This window comes from Antedon mediterranea, chromosome 4, assembly GCF_964355755.1.
Source record: "Antedon mediterranea chromosome 4, ecAntMedi1.1, whole genome shotgun sequence".
In the NCBI taxonomy this organism is placed as follows: domain Eukaryota; kingdom Metazoa; phylum Echinodermata; class Crinoidea; order Comatulida; family Antedonidae; genus Antedon; species Antedon mediterranea.
This window is the reverse complement of record NC_092673.1, coordinates 397,401-415,982: the sequence shown is the minus strand read 5'-3', so window position 1 is coordinate 415,982 and position 18,582 is coordinate 397,401. Positions and strand designations below refer to the sequence as shown.

General features: G+C 31.3%; 1 protein-coding gene across 10 annotated transcripts in view; it reads left to right on the top strand.

The window, feature by feature from the left end:
• Nucleotides 1-18,582, top strand: part of LOC140048133 (myoferlin-like) — a 68,905-nt gene that overhangs the window by 14,270 nt on the left and 36,053 nt on the right. For 6 of the 10 annotated variants that reach the window (XM_072093170.1, XM_072093169.1, XM_072093171.1 and 3 more), the window contains exons 8-35: nucleotides 563-625; nucleotides 1,001-1,198; nucleotides 1,304-1,341; nucleotides 1,584-1,666; nucleotides 2,109-2,212; nucleotides 2,381-2,449; nucleotides 2,635-2,678; nucleotides 2,883-2,959; nucleotides 5,441-5,494; nucleotides 6,184-6,284; nucleotides 6,593-7,009; nucleotides 7,219-7,325; nucleotides 7,729-7,924; nucleotides 8,101-8,256; nucleotides 8,938-8,985; nucleotides 10,405-10,551; nucleotides 10,706-10,786; nucleotides 11,410-11,489; nucleotides 12,403-12,520; nucleotides 12,707-12,934; nucleotides 15,015-15,185; nucleotides 15,381-15,465; nucleotides 15,695-15,772; nucleotides 15,882-16,063; nucleotides 16,223-16,372; nucleotides 16,518-16,778; nucleotides 16,911-17,079; nucleotides 18,008-18,094. In XM_072093170.1, the coding sequence (XP_071949271.1) occupies nucleotides 563-625; nucleotides 1,001-1,198; nucleotides 1,304-1,341; nucleotides 1,584-1,666; nucleotides 2,109-2,212; nucleotides 2,381-2,449; nucleotides 2,635-2,678; nucleotides 2,883-2,959; nucleotides 5,441-5,494; nucleotides 6,184-6,284; nucleotides 6,593-7,009; nucleotides 7,219-7,325; nucleotides 7,729-7,924; nucleotides 8,101-8,256; nucleotides 8,938-8,985; nucleotides 10,405-10,551; nucleotides 10,706-10,786; nucleotides 11,410-11,489; nucleotides 12,403-12,520; nucleotides 12,707-12,934; nucleotides 15,015-15,185; nucleotides 15,381-15,465; nucleotides 15,695-15,772; nucleotides 15,882-16,063; nucleotides 16,223-16,372; nucleotides 16,518-16,778; nucleotides 16,911-17,079; nucleotides 18,008-18,094 (3,592 nt within the window). The remainder of the gene's footprint in view (nucleotides 1-562; nucleotides 626-1,000; nucleotides 1,199-1,303; nucleotides 1,342-1,583; nucleotides 1,667-2,108; nucleotides 2,213-2,380; nucleotides 2,450-2,634; nucleotides 2,679-2,882; nucleotides 2,960-5,440; nucleotides 5,495-6,183; nucleotides 6,285-6,592; nucleotides 7,010-7,218; nucleotides 7,326-7,728; nucleotides 7,925-8,100; nucleotides 8,257-8,937; nucleotides 8,986-10,404; nucleotides 10,552-10,705; nucleotides 10,787-11,409; nucleotides 11,490-12,402; nucleotides 12,521-12,706; nucleotides 12,935-15,014; nucleotides 15,186-15,380; nucleotides 15,466-15,694; nucleotides 15,773-15,881; nucleotides 16,064-16,222; nucleotides 16,373-16,517; nucleotides 16,779-16,910; nucleotides 17,080-18,007; nucleotides 18,095-18,582) is intronic. The other 4 variants (XM_072093168.1, XM_072093174.1, XM_072093173.1 and 1 more) reach the window with 4 other exon arrangements.

Sequence of the window (18,582 nt, the reverse complement as noted above, 5' to 3'; positions counted from 1 at the left end):
TTATGAAAGGAAAAGATAAAATGTCTCCACCAAAGGGAGTTGGAAATTGAGTTCAATTCAGCTTCAAATATAATCAGCATTAAAAACTTATTTAAATGTTACAATTATTTTATTAAAGCACTAAGTTGAAATGGTCAAAATATTGTAAAAGTGTTGACAAATAGTAAATACTTTCAACGCAGCCTCCATTATGCAAATTAGTTGGAAGTAGTTGTATGTTTAAAAGATCAATTTTGATATTTTTAGATAAAACTCCTATAACATAATTATAGCAATATGGATTAAATAAGATTACATACCATACGTTGATAACGACCTACAAAATTTAAAAGTAAATTGTGTGTAATTTCATAAAACTTGTTTTATTTCCTTTTGATTTCATGTTATATGCTTATTTTTGTTTTTATTGTATGCTTTTTCTAATTTATGATATATTTTCGATAGGAGCCCTGCAGAAATAAAGTTTAAATTAGTAAAATTATTGTTTGAAATAAAGTTTAAATGAATAAATGACTAATATTTATCTAGATTTATTCAATCCTTTTTTTTTTACTTTTAAAAGATTTTCTTCTACAATGTACAAAAAAGCCCTGCGGAATTGGTAGATGAAATGGTGACCTTTCAGGTAAGATAATAGTTAAATATCAAATAATATCTGACTGATCAGATGTTTGCCCTACTCTGATGTATAAATAGTACTTGATACTAATTACATTGAGAACACAAAAGTAAAAGTAAGTAAGTAATTTTTAGGTAGGACTTATCTGGACCACTAGACTAGCGTACATTGGCTCTTGTCAACCTGGCTATATAAAGTTGGATTGGAAGAATGCTGTGGGTAGTGCACCAACAGGATGATAATTGTATAATTAATGTGAAGTAGCTTTGCATCAGAGAGATAAACTACATTTTATCAAATGATATCATTTTAATTTCCAAGTAATTTTGCACTTATTCCAGTTATCTTAACTCAATCATATGCTGCTTCTTTTTTTTGCAGGTTTTTAATTCTCGTAAGCTTCGTAGTGATGCTCTGCTTGGAAGTTTTGCCTTTGATGTCGGCACTGTCTGGGATGAGCCAAATAAGTTCCTGGCAAATAAATGGCTACTACTCTCAAGTCCTGAAGATACACAAGGAGGGGTCAAAGGTTATTTACTTGTTAGTGTATGTATCATTGGAGCTGGAGATGATGCCCCGGTAAGTGTTTATACATTTTGTTATTAATTTTTTTATAAATTTAGTGATTTTTTTAAATTGTTAATGAATAATGTGATTGTCCTTTTTTCCATATATAAATTTTAGGTTTTCAAGAAGGCAGATGATAAGTGTGACATTGAATCGTGAGTATTAAATAATTTATTTTAAAATAAACAACACTCTACTGACCTATGACCCAGGAACAACGCATATTGTGTTGTTAGTTATTGCCTTGACCGAGAATCCACTATGTTGAGGAATCGAGCACCAAGACGTATGTGCAATAAATTAACATGATGTAAACAGTTCCTAGGTCATTGCAAATTTAACACAACCTTCTCAATTTGGCAAACCTCTTATACCATAATTTAAATAACTTTTTTAGGAATCTGCTAAGACCAGCAGGTATGCAATTAAGATGTGGTTACTTCAAACTGAAGATTTTCCATGCTGAAGATATTCCACAAAGTAAGTAATGTTTGCTATATTAGGAAGTTAAGTTTGTGCTTTGTGGTTAAGATGCTCACTTACTGATCAGGGTCCTGGGTCCAAATCCTGTCAGAGTTTATGTTGAGCATCATGTGTATATGGTTGTGAATATGATTGTCACATTTAAAAAAGGATAGAGCAATAATTTTCTTGCAGTTATTCTTAGCAATTTGCCTAAATATATAATGAGCGGAACTTTCGCCAATGAGCTATGCTTGACGCGATTATGAAATCATGTTACGAATATGAGCACTGTTTCTATAATTTGACAGTATGATTTATAAATATATAATATATATATTTTTAATATAAATATATTTAAAAAAAGACAAGAGTTTCCGTATACATCATATTTTCCATGTAATGACCTTCTTAAGACACTTGAAACCTTAACCTCAATGCATAATTATCTTTTCTTTAGTGGACCCTAGTTTCTTTGAAGGAGTTAAAAAGATATTTGGAGTTGCTGATCAGCAAAAAGAGCTGGTAGATCCTTACTTAGAGTGTAAATTTGCTGGTAATAAAGTAAGAACATTATGTATATGTTAATGAGTATTCTTTTTTATTTTAAAATGAAATCATCTTTATTTTAGTATAAGCATTTTTTGGTAAATGCTTATTTTTATTATTGTATAACTAAAATAAATGTTATTTGTATTTTCAACCACGTTCTTAATATTTAAATGTTTGTAGCTAAAAACAGATGTGAAATATTGCAATGACCATCCAGATTGGAACCAAGAGCTCAGAGTCCCCATCAAGGTAATCTTTGTGTTGTCTTCTTCTATTCTTTTTCCCTAGACACACAAATCTGCATATAATGCAGATGAAATATGAGCCATAAATGTGCTTAAAAAATAAGTACCATTACAAATGTTAAAATAAGCGTAAACAAGATTCACAATGTTTCATTAAAAGTTTGTTTTTTGTTCTTTTTTCCGTTTCAGTTTCCATCAATGTGTGAACGAATCAAACTGCGAGTTAGAGATTGGTAAGTTCTGGCTCACCTTGTCCTTTGGATGGAACATAAAGATGTGTAAAGACAATCAAAATATTATTCCAAAAGTTTAGAAAATTGTCTCCCAGTGTTAATCATGGTAGACAGTGCGCTTTGGCCGAATTGAGTTTGTTCAATGAACATTTTCAAAAAATCATAAAGCCCTTTGTAACTTACTATAATATATGAATTTTTTAGGGATCGACTATCATCTGATGATTATATTGGCACCCGATTTCTTAACGTATCTGAAATTTCGTGTCCTGGAGAAGAAGGTATGTTGCACATTGCTAACTTTCTATAAAATTGCAACTAAGCTTAATAAATTTAACAAAAAAAGAAAGTCGTTCATGCTTGAAAATATCAAAATAACATAATGTATTTACATTTGAAATATTCTGTTACCTAAACACTCAACGAAAAACTGAATATTTAAATTAACGGCTATAGCTTTCTCATTATCAAAATTGTATTTTTTTGTATTAGATTAATTAAAATTTCAAAAGAAGTTAAAAACAATGTTAGGTTGTTTAATACACCTGTTTTTCCCACACAAACAGTAGAGGAGGAAGAACCATTTTATGAGGACGAAGTACAAGGTGTCTATATATAAATTATGGTTAATTCTGACATAGGCGAGCACAATGCAAAAACTTCTCTACAAATCTCCGCCTTGGATACCTACCTTATCTATCCGATATGTACCGCGAAACGTAGATTTGATAACATTAGTGTGCACGCCGACGCTATTGTTCCATATTTATATCTTAGGAAGATATTATAAAGAGTTTTTTAACAACATTTATGATTTCAACATTGGATTTTCCTCTCAATTTCAATTCTTCCCGGTCAAAGTAATTTCCGGGTTTAAGATAAGTTCACCTTAGTTTCAAATATTTCCTCTCTTTTATACACAAGGGAGCAGTTAAAATAATAGATTTGACCCTAAAGGTGACTGGAAACAGGCACTTTCCATCAATCAATACAGTGTCCCTTTGGAAGACGAAAAAAAAATTGGCCAGTAATCATAGCCATTTCAGTTTTTTGTTTATTTTAAAACATACCACACGTGTGTGAAGGTACAGTAGTTAAATAATAGGAATTATACTGCAAATTAATAAAGATCAAATTAAATATACGCCATAAAGAATCAGAATATATTGTGGGGAATAGTATTATAAAATTACATAGGGAGATTTGATAAGACATTTTTCGAGTGAAATCCCGATAGCTGAGTTTTATTGAGTAAGCTTGCAGGAATAACTGTAGGCTATCTTCCTGTGTCCCGTTAGGACCGAGATGTCTGCCCATGTTGCAAGCCGTAATGTCTTCTTTCTTGGGCCCACTCTGTCACGGCAGTTAGTTTCAAAAGATGATTAAATTAAATAATGTATTAATAATTATTAGGATGGTATTCATTTGAATAAACGCCTCTCCAATAAAACATCACTTTGAATAATGTCTGCCCATGTTGCAAGCCGTAATGTCTTCTTTCTTGGGCCCACTCTGTCACGGCAGTTAGTTTCAAAAGATGATTAAATTAAATAATGTATTAATAATTATTAGGATGGTATTCATTTGAATAAACGCCTCTCCAATAAAACATCACTTTGAATAATAACCCCCCCCCCCACCCCACAACCCAACTATCTAATAAACGTCCATCCACATATTTATAATAACACAATTATACTATTTGTAGTAGAATTCACCGCACTGTTATCTGCAATTTACCAAGCATTTGTTATTCTTTTTTACCACTTTTCATATCTATGAGAGGATTTCATTTGATTATAAATGTTACCATATTATTAGAACTAAAAAATTTAACATATATCCCTCGAATAAGCACCTCCCTCAAATGACCTCCGCCTCCCCAAAGGGCCCTACCAAACAATAAAAACTATACTTTAAAATGTTATTAATCATCTAAAACACTGTGAAACAAAGTAGTTTAGTTTTACGAATGTCAAGCATTTTCAATAATGGTAACCGACAGAAAATGTATAAGGAGAACATTATCATTCCGAGAACCATCGTCTACACTTCCTAGAGGGGGAGCGAGCGAAGCGAGCTCACCCTCTAGTATTATCAATTTTTCACCACCAATTTATTTTTTTACAATTCATTTTTGTTAACAGCAAGTTTGTTCGAAAGAAGCATGTGTTTTGTCTTATTTTCTTGTAAATCAATGATTAGGTAATGTAATAGGAAATATACCATATAACAATTTCTAATGCATCGTAGTAGAAAAACTAAAAGGAATACAAGCAGAACTTAGGATTAGAATTAATTTTGTTTTTGTAGAACATGCACAATAAAACCACAAAATGATTTGTAGGACCAAAATTGATTTATAAATACAAATTTATAAATTAAATGAAAGTACATTAAGATTTGATATTTGAAACTCAATTATTAAATCTAGTAGTTCAGTTATTTCACATTTTATTTTACTTTCTGATGTCAACATTTTTACACTCACACTTGAATGCATAACATATTAATTTATTAAATCCTTAAAATGCATAATAAAAAAAATCTAATGTTTTATTTATTACCTTCAATTTTGAAATTTGTTCATATTTTTATTGTACTTATTTTTACTACTTAAACTGTTATTATTTATTTGTTTAAGTGTTTGAATGTTAACAAACAAAAAGAAATGTTTTGAGACTAAAATAAGTAAAGTTTAAAAGTCAATCCATCTAGTGTAACTTTTGAATTTGTTTTTGTTTTGATGATCACGTTTCCAGATGATTTGGAGGAAGAAATCAATGCATTGATGGAAAATAAAGGGAATACAATAGGTAACAGTGATACAATCACTGGGAACAGGTTAAATGCATGGTCATCATTCATCACTACTTAAAAAACTGGTTGTTTATCTAAAAACCAAAAAGTTCTTTCACAGTGTTCACCGTCGTCGGGAGGACACAGAAGACATCTGCACTTTTGGGATTACTTTGATACTATACAGTAGCAGATAAAGCATGTCATCTTGTTCTTAGAACCATAATAAACTTTTAAAGTTACTATTATTTACATTTTGTATGCCTATGTTCAGGGGTTGAACTGTATCATCATTTTTGTTAGTTAACATAAGATGTTAAATATGTAGTTTTAAGTTCATCTTTAACACAAACACATCCTAATACATAATATTGTCTATTATCGTTTGTTGGTACCCCTTTGCACTCATTTGTTTATTCCAGTCTACACATAATCATTTATAGAGGGCTATTTTGTATAAACCAAGTACTATTTCTAATTGATTCCTTTCACTGTTAGGTTTTTTTACACAGGTTTTGAAGGACTATATTTCTTCAGTGGTGAATATTATTGGACACTTTGCATGTTTGTACAGAATTAGTATTTTTTGTATATATGTTTTTTCAGGTTTCAAGAGATTGTGAACAGCTCCCATGGCATGTGAAAAACAGATTTTTATTTAGTATATAACACTAATAATTAATTATGTGCAATGTTTTTTTAAAAGGATTTTTGCCAACATTTGGACCATGTTTTGTTAACTTCTACGGATCTACAAGAGAGTTCACTGACCTTCCAGATCAATATGAAGATTTGAATAAAGGAGTTGTAAGATATTAATACATTTTTGTTTTGATTTCAATATTTCGATATATTATGCAAATATTTTGAATTAAAAATGTTATTAGGTTTGATGTATACTAATATTATTAGTCCGCCAGCCCGGAGAGGAGATATAGGCACCACTTGGGGATATGCCTTATGCCTGTGTATCATATCATGATGACTACTACTACTGTAGCTCATCTGCTACAATCCTCTAGATCATGGGTCAACTAGAACTAGAATATTATTTTGGATATATAAATTAATTTTTTCCTATACAAGTTTATCAAGTATTTGTTGTTGTGTTTTAGGGCGAAGGTGTTGCCTTCCGAGGCCGTGTTTTGGTGAGTCTGAGCACCAAGCTTGGAGAAGAATCTGATACACCAGTACTTGACATTGACCACAAGGAAGTTGTGTCCGTTCAACGTTATCTCCGTCGCCGCAAATACCGTCTGTACGGTGCCTTCCTCAATGCGACTATGATCAGCGAGGTTGACGCTCCAGTTGAGTTTGAGATCAGTATCGGTAACTATGGTAACAAGCTCGATACATCGATTGATCCGCAACCATCTACCACTCAGCCAACTAATGCGGTGTTTGATGGATGCAATTATTACTTTCTTCCGTGGTCAGAGACGAAGCCATGTGTGATTGTGAACTCTCATTGGGAGGACATCAGCTTTCGTCTGGACACCCTTAACATTATCTTGAAGAAGATTGATCGTCTTGTGAGTAAAATCATTAAGAAATAATATTTTCTGTGAAATTAAAAATTATGCTGCTTCAAGAAATATAAATGATGTGCAGATAATATGAAATAGAGTTTTGTATCTAATATAATACATTATGACACACAAGTAAATGTAGTAGTTACGATTAATTAATTATGCACCAATTAACTAATTTGAACATTCTAAAATACATTTTTTATCAACAGGAAGAGAGTATAGCTAATGTTAGGAACAGTATCAAAGCAGGGCTACAGACAACAGAGGTAGCTGCTCAGTTGATTGGAATGATAGATTCTCTCATTGCTGATTGCAGGTGAGTCTTAATTAAGTTCTGTCTACACTATCAAACTAGTTTGACAAAAAAAGTGTGATGTACCAAATATGGTAGTGATATGTCCAAAGTTGGTAGTGATATTATCATGTCCATAATATAGGGACATGACATATTTTGTCACATAAAGTTTGATAGTTTAGACAGAGATTGAAGTCACGTGATACTAAATATAACATTTATTTATTATACGAATTACAAAAAGGTTAGATTTTTTTAAATACACAAAAATCCAAAAATAGGTTTTATGTAAACCGGACTTAAACATATCTTACATTCACTACACTACTACACTACTCACTTTCAAGGAGTTTGTTAATTGGTACACCACAAAATGAATCTTCCTAAATAACACTGTCTCACTTATTTTGCTATTTTTATCCAGCGTTCCTATCCCAACACTTGATCCAATCAAAGACAAGTTCAATGACCTCGACAAGAAACGTTTTGAAATGCGACAAGCTGAGCTTACCAGCGTCGTAGCCGATGCAACAAAGTTACGAGAAAATGCCACAGATGTTAATGAAGCACTGGATGAAGTTGATGGCTACTTGCGTCAACTGAAAGAAATAGCCATTGAGGTAATTTATTTTTTTAAATATCGTATGATCAGTACACCATTGTATGACGTTATGTTTGTTACTGATTTTAACATTTTCTGCTTACAAGATTTTTAATAGGTTTAAGTTTATTTTATTAAATTGAATGATTTTTAACGTAAAACATGGATAGATATGCAACATCTTCTCTTTTTTAGCCTCAAAACAGCATGCCTGATGTTGTGATTTGGATGATCAGCGGCTCTACCAGAATTGCTTATTACAGAATACCTGCGTATGAGCTTCTGTATTCCTCAAGGGATCCAGACGCTTGTGGACGTTACTGCGCCAAAGTCCAGAGTGTCTTCCTAAAGGTACGGTGTTCATATCATCAATTTTGCATTATTGTTTTAAAAATGTATTTGCATATGTTTAGCATGACTTAATACATTATAAATAGTGCTAACATTTTTGTAGCGACAAATCAAGCAAGTTTAGTGAGTGACCTTAACACAAATACTAAATGAAAGTGTAAGATGAATTAAACATTTATACATATATAAATATTATAATGCTTAAAAGGATATAAAGTAATATACTAATAGTATAAATAAAATTGCCATATACCAAACTACTATCAATATTACCTCTGCCTAGGATGTTAAGTTTGATTATTAATATTTGTTTGTTTGTTTATTTAATTTCAATTGCATGAGAACATTCTGTATTTATAAACATTCTTCATTTAAAATATTTAATTACCATATTTGAAGTAATAGTGTATTGAGAAATAGAAAATAGTGGGCGCTGTAGATACTTGCAGTGTATGCGACATTTCATGTTATATATTACACATTTATGAGAGGTCCTGAATCAATTGGGCCACCTAACAATCTAGAGAATTGATGACACTACATTAAGATAGGTCTGTGCCAAGATTGATTGGCTGCAAATGTTTGTGGGAGTCCACCAATCCAGTCATGTACACATAAGTATGTATTACTCATCACACTGGTGTCATCATTTGTACATTTTGTTGGGAACTTTTTCTTTAGGAACCTGGAGCAGAGGAAACGAAACCAGATGAAAAAACACCACCTGGGGTATGGTTGCTGTTGCAATCCATAATTACTATGGCAACTGTTTCAAATTGAGTAATCATTCCTGAAATAGATCAAATCTATTTGTAACCAATATTATGATTGCTTACTGTTTTCAAAGAGCATTATAAAATGTCAAATATGTTTATTAATTTCTTGATTTGATTTATAATTAAAAAAGAAATCATTTGCTCAAATTGGAACAGTTAGCCAAGTTATCTGTAAAAACAACATTTGCATAATGTCACCGTGTTGTTACTAACATAATAAAAGCTGTCATCTCTGTCTTCTAAAATTGCATGAACATGTATAACAATTACATGAAATAATGTTTGTGTTTTAAATGAAAAGTATTTTGTTTCAGTGAAATTATTTTTTAATTTTAAATGTTTAAGTAACTATTAATCTATGTTGGTACTTCTTTTAATTATCAACCGTTCATTTGGAAACGCTAATGGCCAAGCAGGCTATATCAGTACTACCTTCTGCAATCATTCTTTATATCTTGCTTAGACTTTTCTGCTTTTTACTTCCTATGTGTAAAACCAAGCCTATCTCTGGATTGTTGGATTAACACAAACCAGCAATCCAGTACAAATTGCTGTTAAGTACAAATTGCTGTTAAGTACAAATTGCTGTTAAGTACATGATGGAAGTTTGCAAAATGTTACCCTAATTTATATCATACAATTATAAAAAAGAGCAATTCTATTTAATATTTAAATTGGTTGTAATTTTATTGATATAACTAACTTTTGAAGTTAAAAGTTCTGAAACCAACTAGTTATACAAGCACCAATTCGCACTGTAATCGGAAAACTCATTGTTCAATTTATACAATTAAATACTACCACTTTTGTATGTCAATTCACAATACTGTAAATTTGACTATGTTCAGAATAGTACCACTAATCCCACTATTAAACTGATGATTTCTCTGACAGCACAAACAAACTTATGTTAACAATGTGAAGTTCTAATTTTACGTATACTTTAACTGTTGTCTTTCTTAACAGGTTATTTAACTTTTAAAATTAATTTTGTAGAAACAGATTCTAAGTTGTACTACATTGTCCAAGTATAAAGGGTTGGAGAACTAAAACAATAATATTTGTCCTTTTTTAAAACTCTTTGTTAATTTCTGGTCAATGTTTTTATTGGAAAATGCTTTGTGTGCTTAATGTTCCTATAATGCTGTGTTCTTTTAAATCATAAAAATGCTTAATAAAATGTTCTGTACATAAATTGCATGTCATGTTATGCAATTATGTGTTTCTATATTTGTATTGCATTTTATGCCAATATATTTTTAAGGGACAAATAATATATTTCTAAGGGGTCAAATTATTTCAAATTCAACACGAGATAAGTTATTATTAATGATTATTTATTAATATTATTTATTTATGATTTTAATTTTAGTATCCCGGCTCCAAATCCGATGTAGCCATAGGTGCAGATAAAATGCCAGGTATGCTTCGTATGAAGCTCTGGTTAGGCCTAGAATCTGAGGAGGCTAACTGGCAAAAGGAACAGACCGATGGTAGCCTAGCTGTGTTTGCAGAAACTGTAAGTGTTGTAGGACATAGGCCCATCAACTGTTTAATTCAGATTATTTAACTTTTGTTAATAAAAATACATTTTAGCGCTTTCAAAATTAAATATAATTTTTGGTAAAAATGTGTCAATTTGTAATTAATTTTGTTGTTTTGTTTATTTTCAGTATGAAAATCAAATCAGCATTGCAGGCAACTGGACAACGAAGTTAATGCCAAGACCCAAGTTTACAGATGCCAGTGGCGACGTAAGACAATTTTAATTTTGAACGCAAATTACTGAAAAAAACTTTAAAATTGATCAAAATGCACAAGTAAACTGCTAGTAAAGCTTTGTCTACACCAACAAGAAAAGTGTGATTGTAGAGATATACCCAAATATGGTTGTGATAGGACATCATGTCCATATAATTATGGGAACATCACATTTTTTTGTCACATAAAGTTTGATAGTGTAGACTGCAGTCAGAAATGTTTGTTTATTTTTGTTTGTTTGTTTGTTTATTAATTCTTTTCCACACACATCGATATACATTTTACTTAAATATTTAGATTTTTAAAAAAGGATGATGAGAGTGGAAGGTGACCAAATAAGGTTGAAAACTTTAGGATATGGTCACCTTCGTTAATCATCAGAACGGTATTTAGTTTGGATACCCAGACAAGCACACAGGAGAAAAATCATAATAATTACAGATAAATATACGAAAATGATTATTTAAATGAAGCGTTCAAGTTAGAAACCATTAAATGTAAAGCTGTTAGCAAAGACCATTCCTTCATATCTTAACCGGTCAAAATCTAGTGACCTTTGACGAATCATTGTGCATAGATATCAATTGACTTAAGTTGCTCTTTTCTTTTTTCTTAGATCAAACTTCCTAAGGATAAGTTCAACGTCCCTGAGGGATGGAGATGGGCTGGAGATTGGTTCGTGAGCCCAGAATTGAGGTGAGTTAGAGTCAAGTAAATTAACAATGGGCTTATTTCATGTAGCTTGTAACTAATATTGCAGTTTGGAGGGAAAAATATTTATTTTAATATTTGAAATAACAAATTTGTTATTTTGTTTTTTATTTGATTTTTTTTTGGACAAAAGTTCTGTTTTTGTATTATGGTATGAGTTTAATGTACTTTTTTATGGCTTGGTGTGTTGTCTGTAGGAAAAATATCGTGGTTATGACAATAAGTAGAAAAAGGAAAAAACGAAAGAAAAAAGAAAAGGAAAAAGACGGGAGTTCTGAATGGTTAGCCACATTCATTATAGTTGGCAAATGCATTGGAATTGCACGCTAGCTGGCTAATGATTGGTGCCAACATTGTCATAAACTAATCCATCATATTGGGGATTGTGTTATTAATTATTGCATATATTCACAATAATAATAATATCATGACCTATATCATGACTTATATCATGACTACAATGTAATGTGACAATTATAGATAGAACTTAAAGTTCAATTTACACTATCAAACTATTTAAAAAAAAAGTGTGATGTGCCCAAATATGGTAGTGATATCCTCAAATATGATTTTGATATGACATCATGTCCATATATGGGCACATGACATTTGTTTGCTTAACATATAAATGTCAAAAAAGAGAAACGTGAAAACAAATATTTTCAGAAGTGAATTTCTTTTTCTTAATAGCATGTTGTAGAGCTGCTATGTATATTTAACAATAATATTACACAGTTTAAAAGGTTTATTAAAAACAATACAATTTTTCTTTTTCGGTATTTCATAATATGTAGTACTGTAGATTACTGAATACTTCAAAATGTATATATTTATCTTGTAGTTGTTTTAATACTTATTTTTCATTTTTTTATATACTGAATTTGTTTTGTTTTTGTAGCCTTTTGTATGATGCTGATGCTGGTCAAACTAAGTTTATGGAGGATGTGTTTGAGTGTGAGGCTAGAAACATACCAGGAGGACAGTGGGGAGCATCTTCTGTGGCTTACACAGATGTGGTAAGTATAACTTATGTGGTAAGGGGAGTGGTATTTCAATACAAGATTGAAACCAAGTATTGTGGAATACAGGATGGATATACTGTATATCAATATGAGGATCATTTTACCAATGTTATACTACTTTTACCAATTAGAAATGAAAAATAAATCATTAACTATAGATAAATGTGCTTGCGTTTGTAGCGTGGAGATGCAGTTACTGGACGAGATGAAATAACCTGCCCTGAAGGCTGGTCTTGGGAGGATGACTGGTGTTTGGATGTCAACAGAGCAGTAGATGAAGAAGGATGGGAATATTGTGTTGAAGCAACCCTAGGAAACTATGGACCAGTTGAAAAGACTTACCATCTTTGTCGACGAAGACGCTGGGCTCGTAACCGCTTTTTGAGTGCCGACCCAAAAGCTGTTGAGGTGATTGTCCTTTGCTTACCTTTCCAAGAATTATTTGAAATAAACCCACAGTTTTTGTGCAAAATGCAAATAACTGGTCAAACAGCAAAAATCTCTTATTTATGAAACGAAAACTTGGTTTGTTAATAAAATACTTTAAATATAAGATTCAGTACCCGCTGCTTACTTAGACTCAATCTAACCTCTAGCAATCCGCACAAGCTCGGTAGTATGTATGAACGCCAGGCTAGTGATCGGGCGGTCGTGATTTTGAGTCTCACCTGAGAATTACTTAGTACAAATTACTTCGGAGTAGGGCAAAACATCTGACCAATAATAAATATACTTAACTTTTTTAATTTCTTTTTTTATACAGGATGAGGTAATTGATACATTTCTTATGGTTTTTATACATTCATGTTTGTCATAGTGTGTGCACATATAAACTTCATTATGAAATTCCATTCAAAATTACAATTTCCTGTGTAATTAGTAATTTTAATTTAACTAGCTTTAATAATTTTAATTTTAATAACAAAAAGTATACATTTTAAAGTTATATTTAAAGCTTGAACGCATTTTTGTTTTCTCATAATTCATTTCAAAGCAGCTTATATCTAGTATAACAATTATGACCTTTATTTTTTTGTAGAATAAAGCATATTACAAATACTGTAAATAGAATTAGAGAAAGATCCAATATACATACATTACATACCCCGTTTATTATGTCATTTTATATATACATACATTACATACCCCGTTTATTATGTCATTTTATATCTACATACATTACATACCCCGTTTATTATGTCATTTTATTTTTTCTCACCACAAGACGCTTATTATACGAATGGGCATAACAGATGTACGTACGTGATTAAAATTAGTCATTAGATTTTTTTTTTAGAATATTTTATTTTCTATCTAGAATTGATATTTCCTAAAATGTTCATTTATGTTATGTTTTAGTTTTCACATTTAAAAACTTTATTTTAAACTTTGGAGATGTAGATGCCTTGCTGCCGACACTAATATAAACAATCTGTTTATGTACACAGACTTCTTATTTTTTTTATACAATTTATTAAATCATCATTTTTGCTCGATACTTGATAGCTAGCGTTTATATTCCTGGGGAAAGGGCCCTCCTGAGAAGTTGCGAAGACAACGGCATATTACTTAGAATTAAAAATGTTAAAAGAATTTTGAATTGGTTATGAACAATTTTTGTTTTTTCTATTTTTCAAACTTGTAATCTTCCAACAACATTATGTGAGTGTATAAATATTTTTATCAAAAAGGGATCTTGATCAACAACTGTTTTTGGTTTCATTTGGGTAATAAATCAACAATTAAACCTTTTGACATTAAATGATGGAATTTATTTTAAAATAAAATTTCATAAATTTGAAGAAAATATGATACTAATATTTGGACATGGGTAACCTTCATTGTCATTCTTTCAATTTTTCGTATGGTTTTATTTTAAGTTAATTTGAAAAACACTGTAGACCCGGATTAACTGAAATTTTACTAATTTAAACGAAATAAGATGTTCCCATTGATTTTTCCTCATAGATATTTTAAATTGAGCATTTTCTTCACATCAATCTTGCACTTTCAGACATTTATCTTGTTGGTAATAAGAACTACACTGCATGCTTACATGGAGACCAACCATTAATATTCTAAGCAATTTTATAATTGATCATTTCCATGACTTTTAGAAATCACCTTTTCTCCATGTTTTCCATGATCAGAAAGATTCCATAAGATCTTTTGTGTGGCATGTCATGACAAACACTTTAAATTATTATTTAAAGTATTGACTGGATTTTTTTACTGATTTTCTGGAAGGTTTGGGTGTTTTATCACTTTTCACTGACTTAGTTAATACAAGTTTAACTAGTAAAAAGTATTAACATACTTATAGACTAGATACATACAAATGTCAGGTTTAAATGTACAGTAGACAGTATGTTACTGGGTTTTGAGAACATTTCATAAACTAATTCTGGAATGTACTTTACTTGGTTTTTGGTAAAATTTGAAATAAATTAATCAAGTAATACAATAACAAGTTTAAATATTATGTTAGGCCAAGAAGAAGGCAGCACTAGGCGAAGGTTGGGAATATGCACCTCTTTTCAACATGAAGTTCCATGCCAGTGAACGCAAAATGGACATGTGCAGACGTCGTCGCTGGCATCGAAAGATGGTTGCTGAATCTCCAGGTGCCTCGGCAGTTTTTGCCATGGAAGGTTCTGCAGTATGTAACTTTTTCACTTTTTAATTCAGTTTAAAAAGACAGCCAAAACAATTTTCTACCATTTAGGATGCATGAACAGCTTGGTCTTAAAATCCATTCTGGACTAAGTTATGTTAAACCCAGTAAACTCCATGAATGTAATTCAATTGTTTATTTATGATTGTATTATTAAAGATTTTGTAATCATTTTTTTAGGATGACGATGATAAAGGCAAAAAAGATAAAGACAAAGAAGACGAAAAGAGGCATTCAGCTCCTCGAATGTTTCTTACATTTGAAAGTAATTACAAATTTACTTGTTCATATTGCATATTTATTTGTAGAAATTAATTAAGAATAGTTTAACAACATTTATAGTTTATATATTTACATAATACATTTTAGCTCTGTGATGCAAAATACTTTTTTCAGTAATCATGATCGTCATTGTTAGCCATTGACTCTATTGTCCATGTTATACTTCATATTAGTTATTTTAAATGTAACACATTTTGTTATTCTACTTTTAGAGTCAAATAAATATCAACTTCGAGCATACGTCTACCAAGCAAGAGACTTAGTTGCCTCGGACAGTGACAGTTATTCAGGTAAGTTTGATTACAATTAATAACTTAACTTTATAATGTACTGAACTACTGTTCTACTGTAGTTTTTAGGAAATTTCATATTGTTAATACAGCTTCTTCTTTTATATAGATCCATATGCATACGTGTCGTTCTCATCTCGGAGTCAAAAGACGGAGGTTATAAAGACCACACTCTGCCCAACCTGGGACCAAACCCTCATATTTGATGAGCTAGACATCTATGGTGATCCAAACTTGATTGCAGAAAACCCACCTGATATTGTTGTGGAGGTCTTTGACCATGATACATTTGTAAGTGTAATTGAACAGTTAAAAGTACTAATAATTTGAGTAATATAGCTTTGATGATATAAAGATAAAAAACAATTCCCTGCAAGTTTGGTTGTAATAGCCACTAGTGTTTTGCTTGAAAAAATTTAAAATTAAAATTGTGTTTTTGTTACTTTGCAGGGAAGCCCAGAATTCTTAGGTCGTGCTGTAACCAAGCCGATCGTTAAACTTGAGGGCTCTGATCCACGTGTTGCCAAGCTCTTCTGGTTGCCTTTGTACCATGGTGATGATTCTGCTGGAGAACTTCTTGTGTCCTTTGAACTTTTCTTGGTAAACAGAAACATTTCTTGGAGAAATTAATGATTTTTCTTCAGTTATGTCATTCTATTTGTATTAACACTGTCATCATTCATATTGATACATTACTATTTAAATATTATTGATTCACTTACATTCTTATTTTTCTAATGTTTAGGCAGAAAACACTGATCTACCATTTATGCCCCCAATGCGAGGACAACTGTACTTGGTACCAAACGGTATTCGTCCCGTCATGCAACGTACAGGTGTTGAGATCCTGTCATGGGGTGTCCGAAACATGAAGAAGTTCCAGTTAGCTTCAGTGACTTCACCAAGTATCGAATTTGAAGTTGGTGGAAAGGTCATAGAGTCAAAGGTCATAAAGAATACAAAGAAGAATCCAAACTTTGACACACCACTTATGTTTTTGGAAGTGGTAAGTAAATTAGTTTAGATCTTACAAACATTCTGATTATTTGTGTTTCAAGTTGGATTTTGTGCATAAGTTGTCGTTTTGTTAGAGCATCTATTTTCTGTGAATGAATAAATTTTCTTTTGAAATGCTTAGATGTTGCCAAAGGAAGAACTATACACGCCTCCAATGAACCTCAAGATCCGTGATCATCGAGCATTTGGCCGCAAACCAATTGTTGGAATTCATGTTGTCAAGTCTCTGCAGGAGTATAGATGCGACCCAACGCAGCAGGCAGAGATTACAGAACTACCAGACAATCCAGGTATAGCATCTAATTATATTGTACTTTTGTATTGTCACCCTGCTGGTCAAAACTTCCTTTGCCATAAAAAAAGATTTGACCAACATTACATATATAAGTTTAGTAGTTATAAATCTGCATGCATACCACACAACAAACACACAAACAACTCTGTAAAAAGCATACTTTCCACTATTTTAAATATGTAGAATTTAGATAACATTAGTTTTCAATCTATTGCTTTCGAAGAATGTTCTCTGTTTCCTAGCATGTTTCAAAAACTATTCATTTTTTTAATTGTTGTAATTGCATGGTGTATAGTAAACAACAATATGGGTTGACATACTGTACATATCAAGATATTCTATAATGTATCTATATAAAAATTGGAATTCACAAATGCTATTTGGCATTTCATATCTACAGTTAAATTTTTAATTACACACAAAGTGTGTAAAATGTAAAAAATGTTAATATATACCAGTTAAGGGGGCTTATTATCCAGATTACCACAAACTATGGATAAGCACATGATAGTTCGCCACATAGGTCCTCTGTAGAGATGGTTATGATATTAAGTATAATGTGTGCATGCTCTATTACGAGTGAATTGTGGTCTAATAATTTACCTTTGTTAAATTCTTCAATATTAGTTAGTAATATTTGTTCATATTTCATAGGACATAAATATCTGGTATTTAGTTTGTGAAAACTTGTTCTGATAATAAGCTTGCATTAATTTTCAACTTGTCTTGTTTTTATCTTTAAAAACTTGTGGGATTCTTCTTTTTTTCCAAAAATTAATATTTAGTTTCTAGCACTCAAACGGAAAATGTACAGAAAGTATAAGAATGAGTTGTTTATTCATCTTTTTCATTGTAGCATTTACTACCATTGTAGTGTTGAGTTTTATTTTTGTTTTTCTATCGTTATTTTTCGTTTTATCAAGATCCAGAGATGGTAGCGATGGCTTATAATGCCGAAGAACTATTAGGAAAAGGAATTGAGAGAATTCAAAGAAAAATAAGTGACTCAGGTTAGCGATTTCAGCGGACAGCACCCTCTATTGTTTTTTCATCCATCGATTTTCATTCATTCTGACATAATGCTTTTTTTCTTGTCATTGGCTTTCTTATTACTGTCATCTACTGCAGAATGTCATTTTTTTTCCATTTCTAATAATGTTTGAATTTAAATGAAGAATTTCCGTGGCATAATAAGAAATTCTTCCTTTTTAAATAAGGTGGACCTGCTATTCTTGTATGTACAGCCAACATAGGGAATCATATGGTTTTTCAATTGATAGCCTATCATTCAAGTGTTTAACACAGGGGAATCATATGGTTTTTCAATTGATAGCCTATCATTCAAGTGTTTAACACAGGGTGATCATATAGGTTTTGATGTGTTGTCAGGGAAACAATTATAATTATGTATTATTAATATGTCATATTCATTGGTAGGACAAGGCCCGGCACAATAGCCAATGGATCAGTATACCAGAAGATGGCTAGAGTGCAGCAC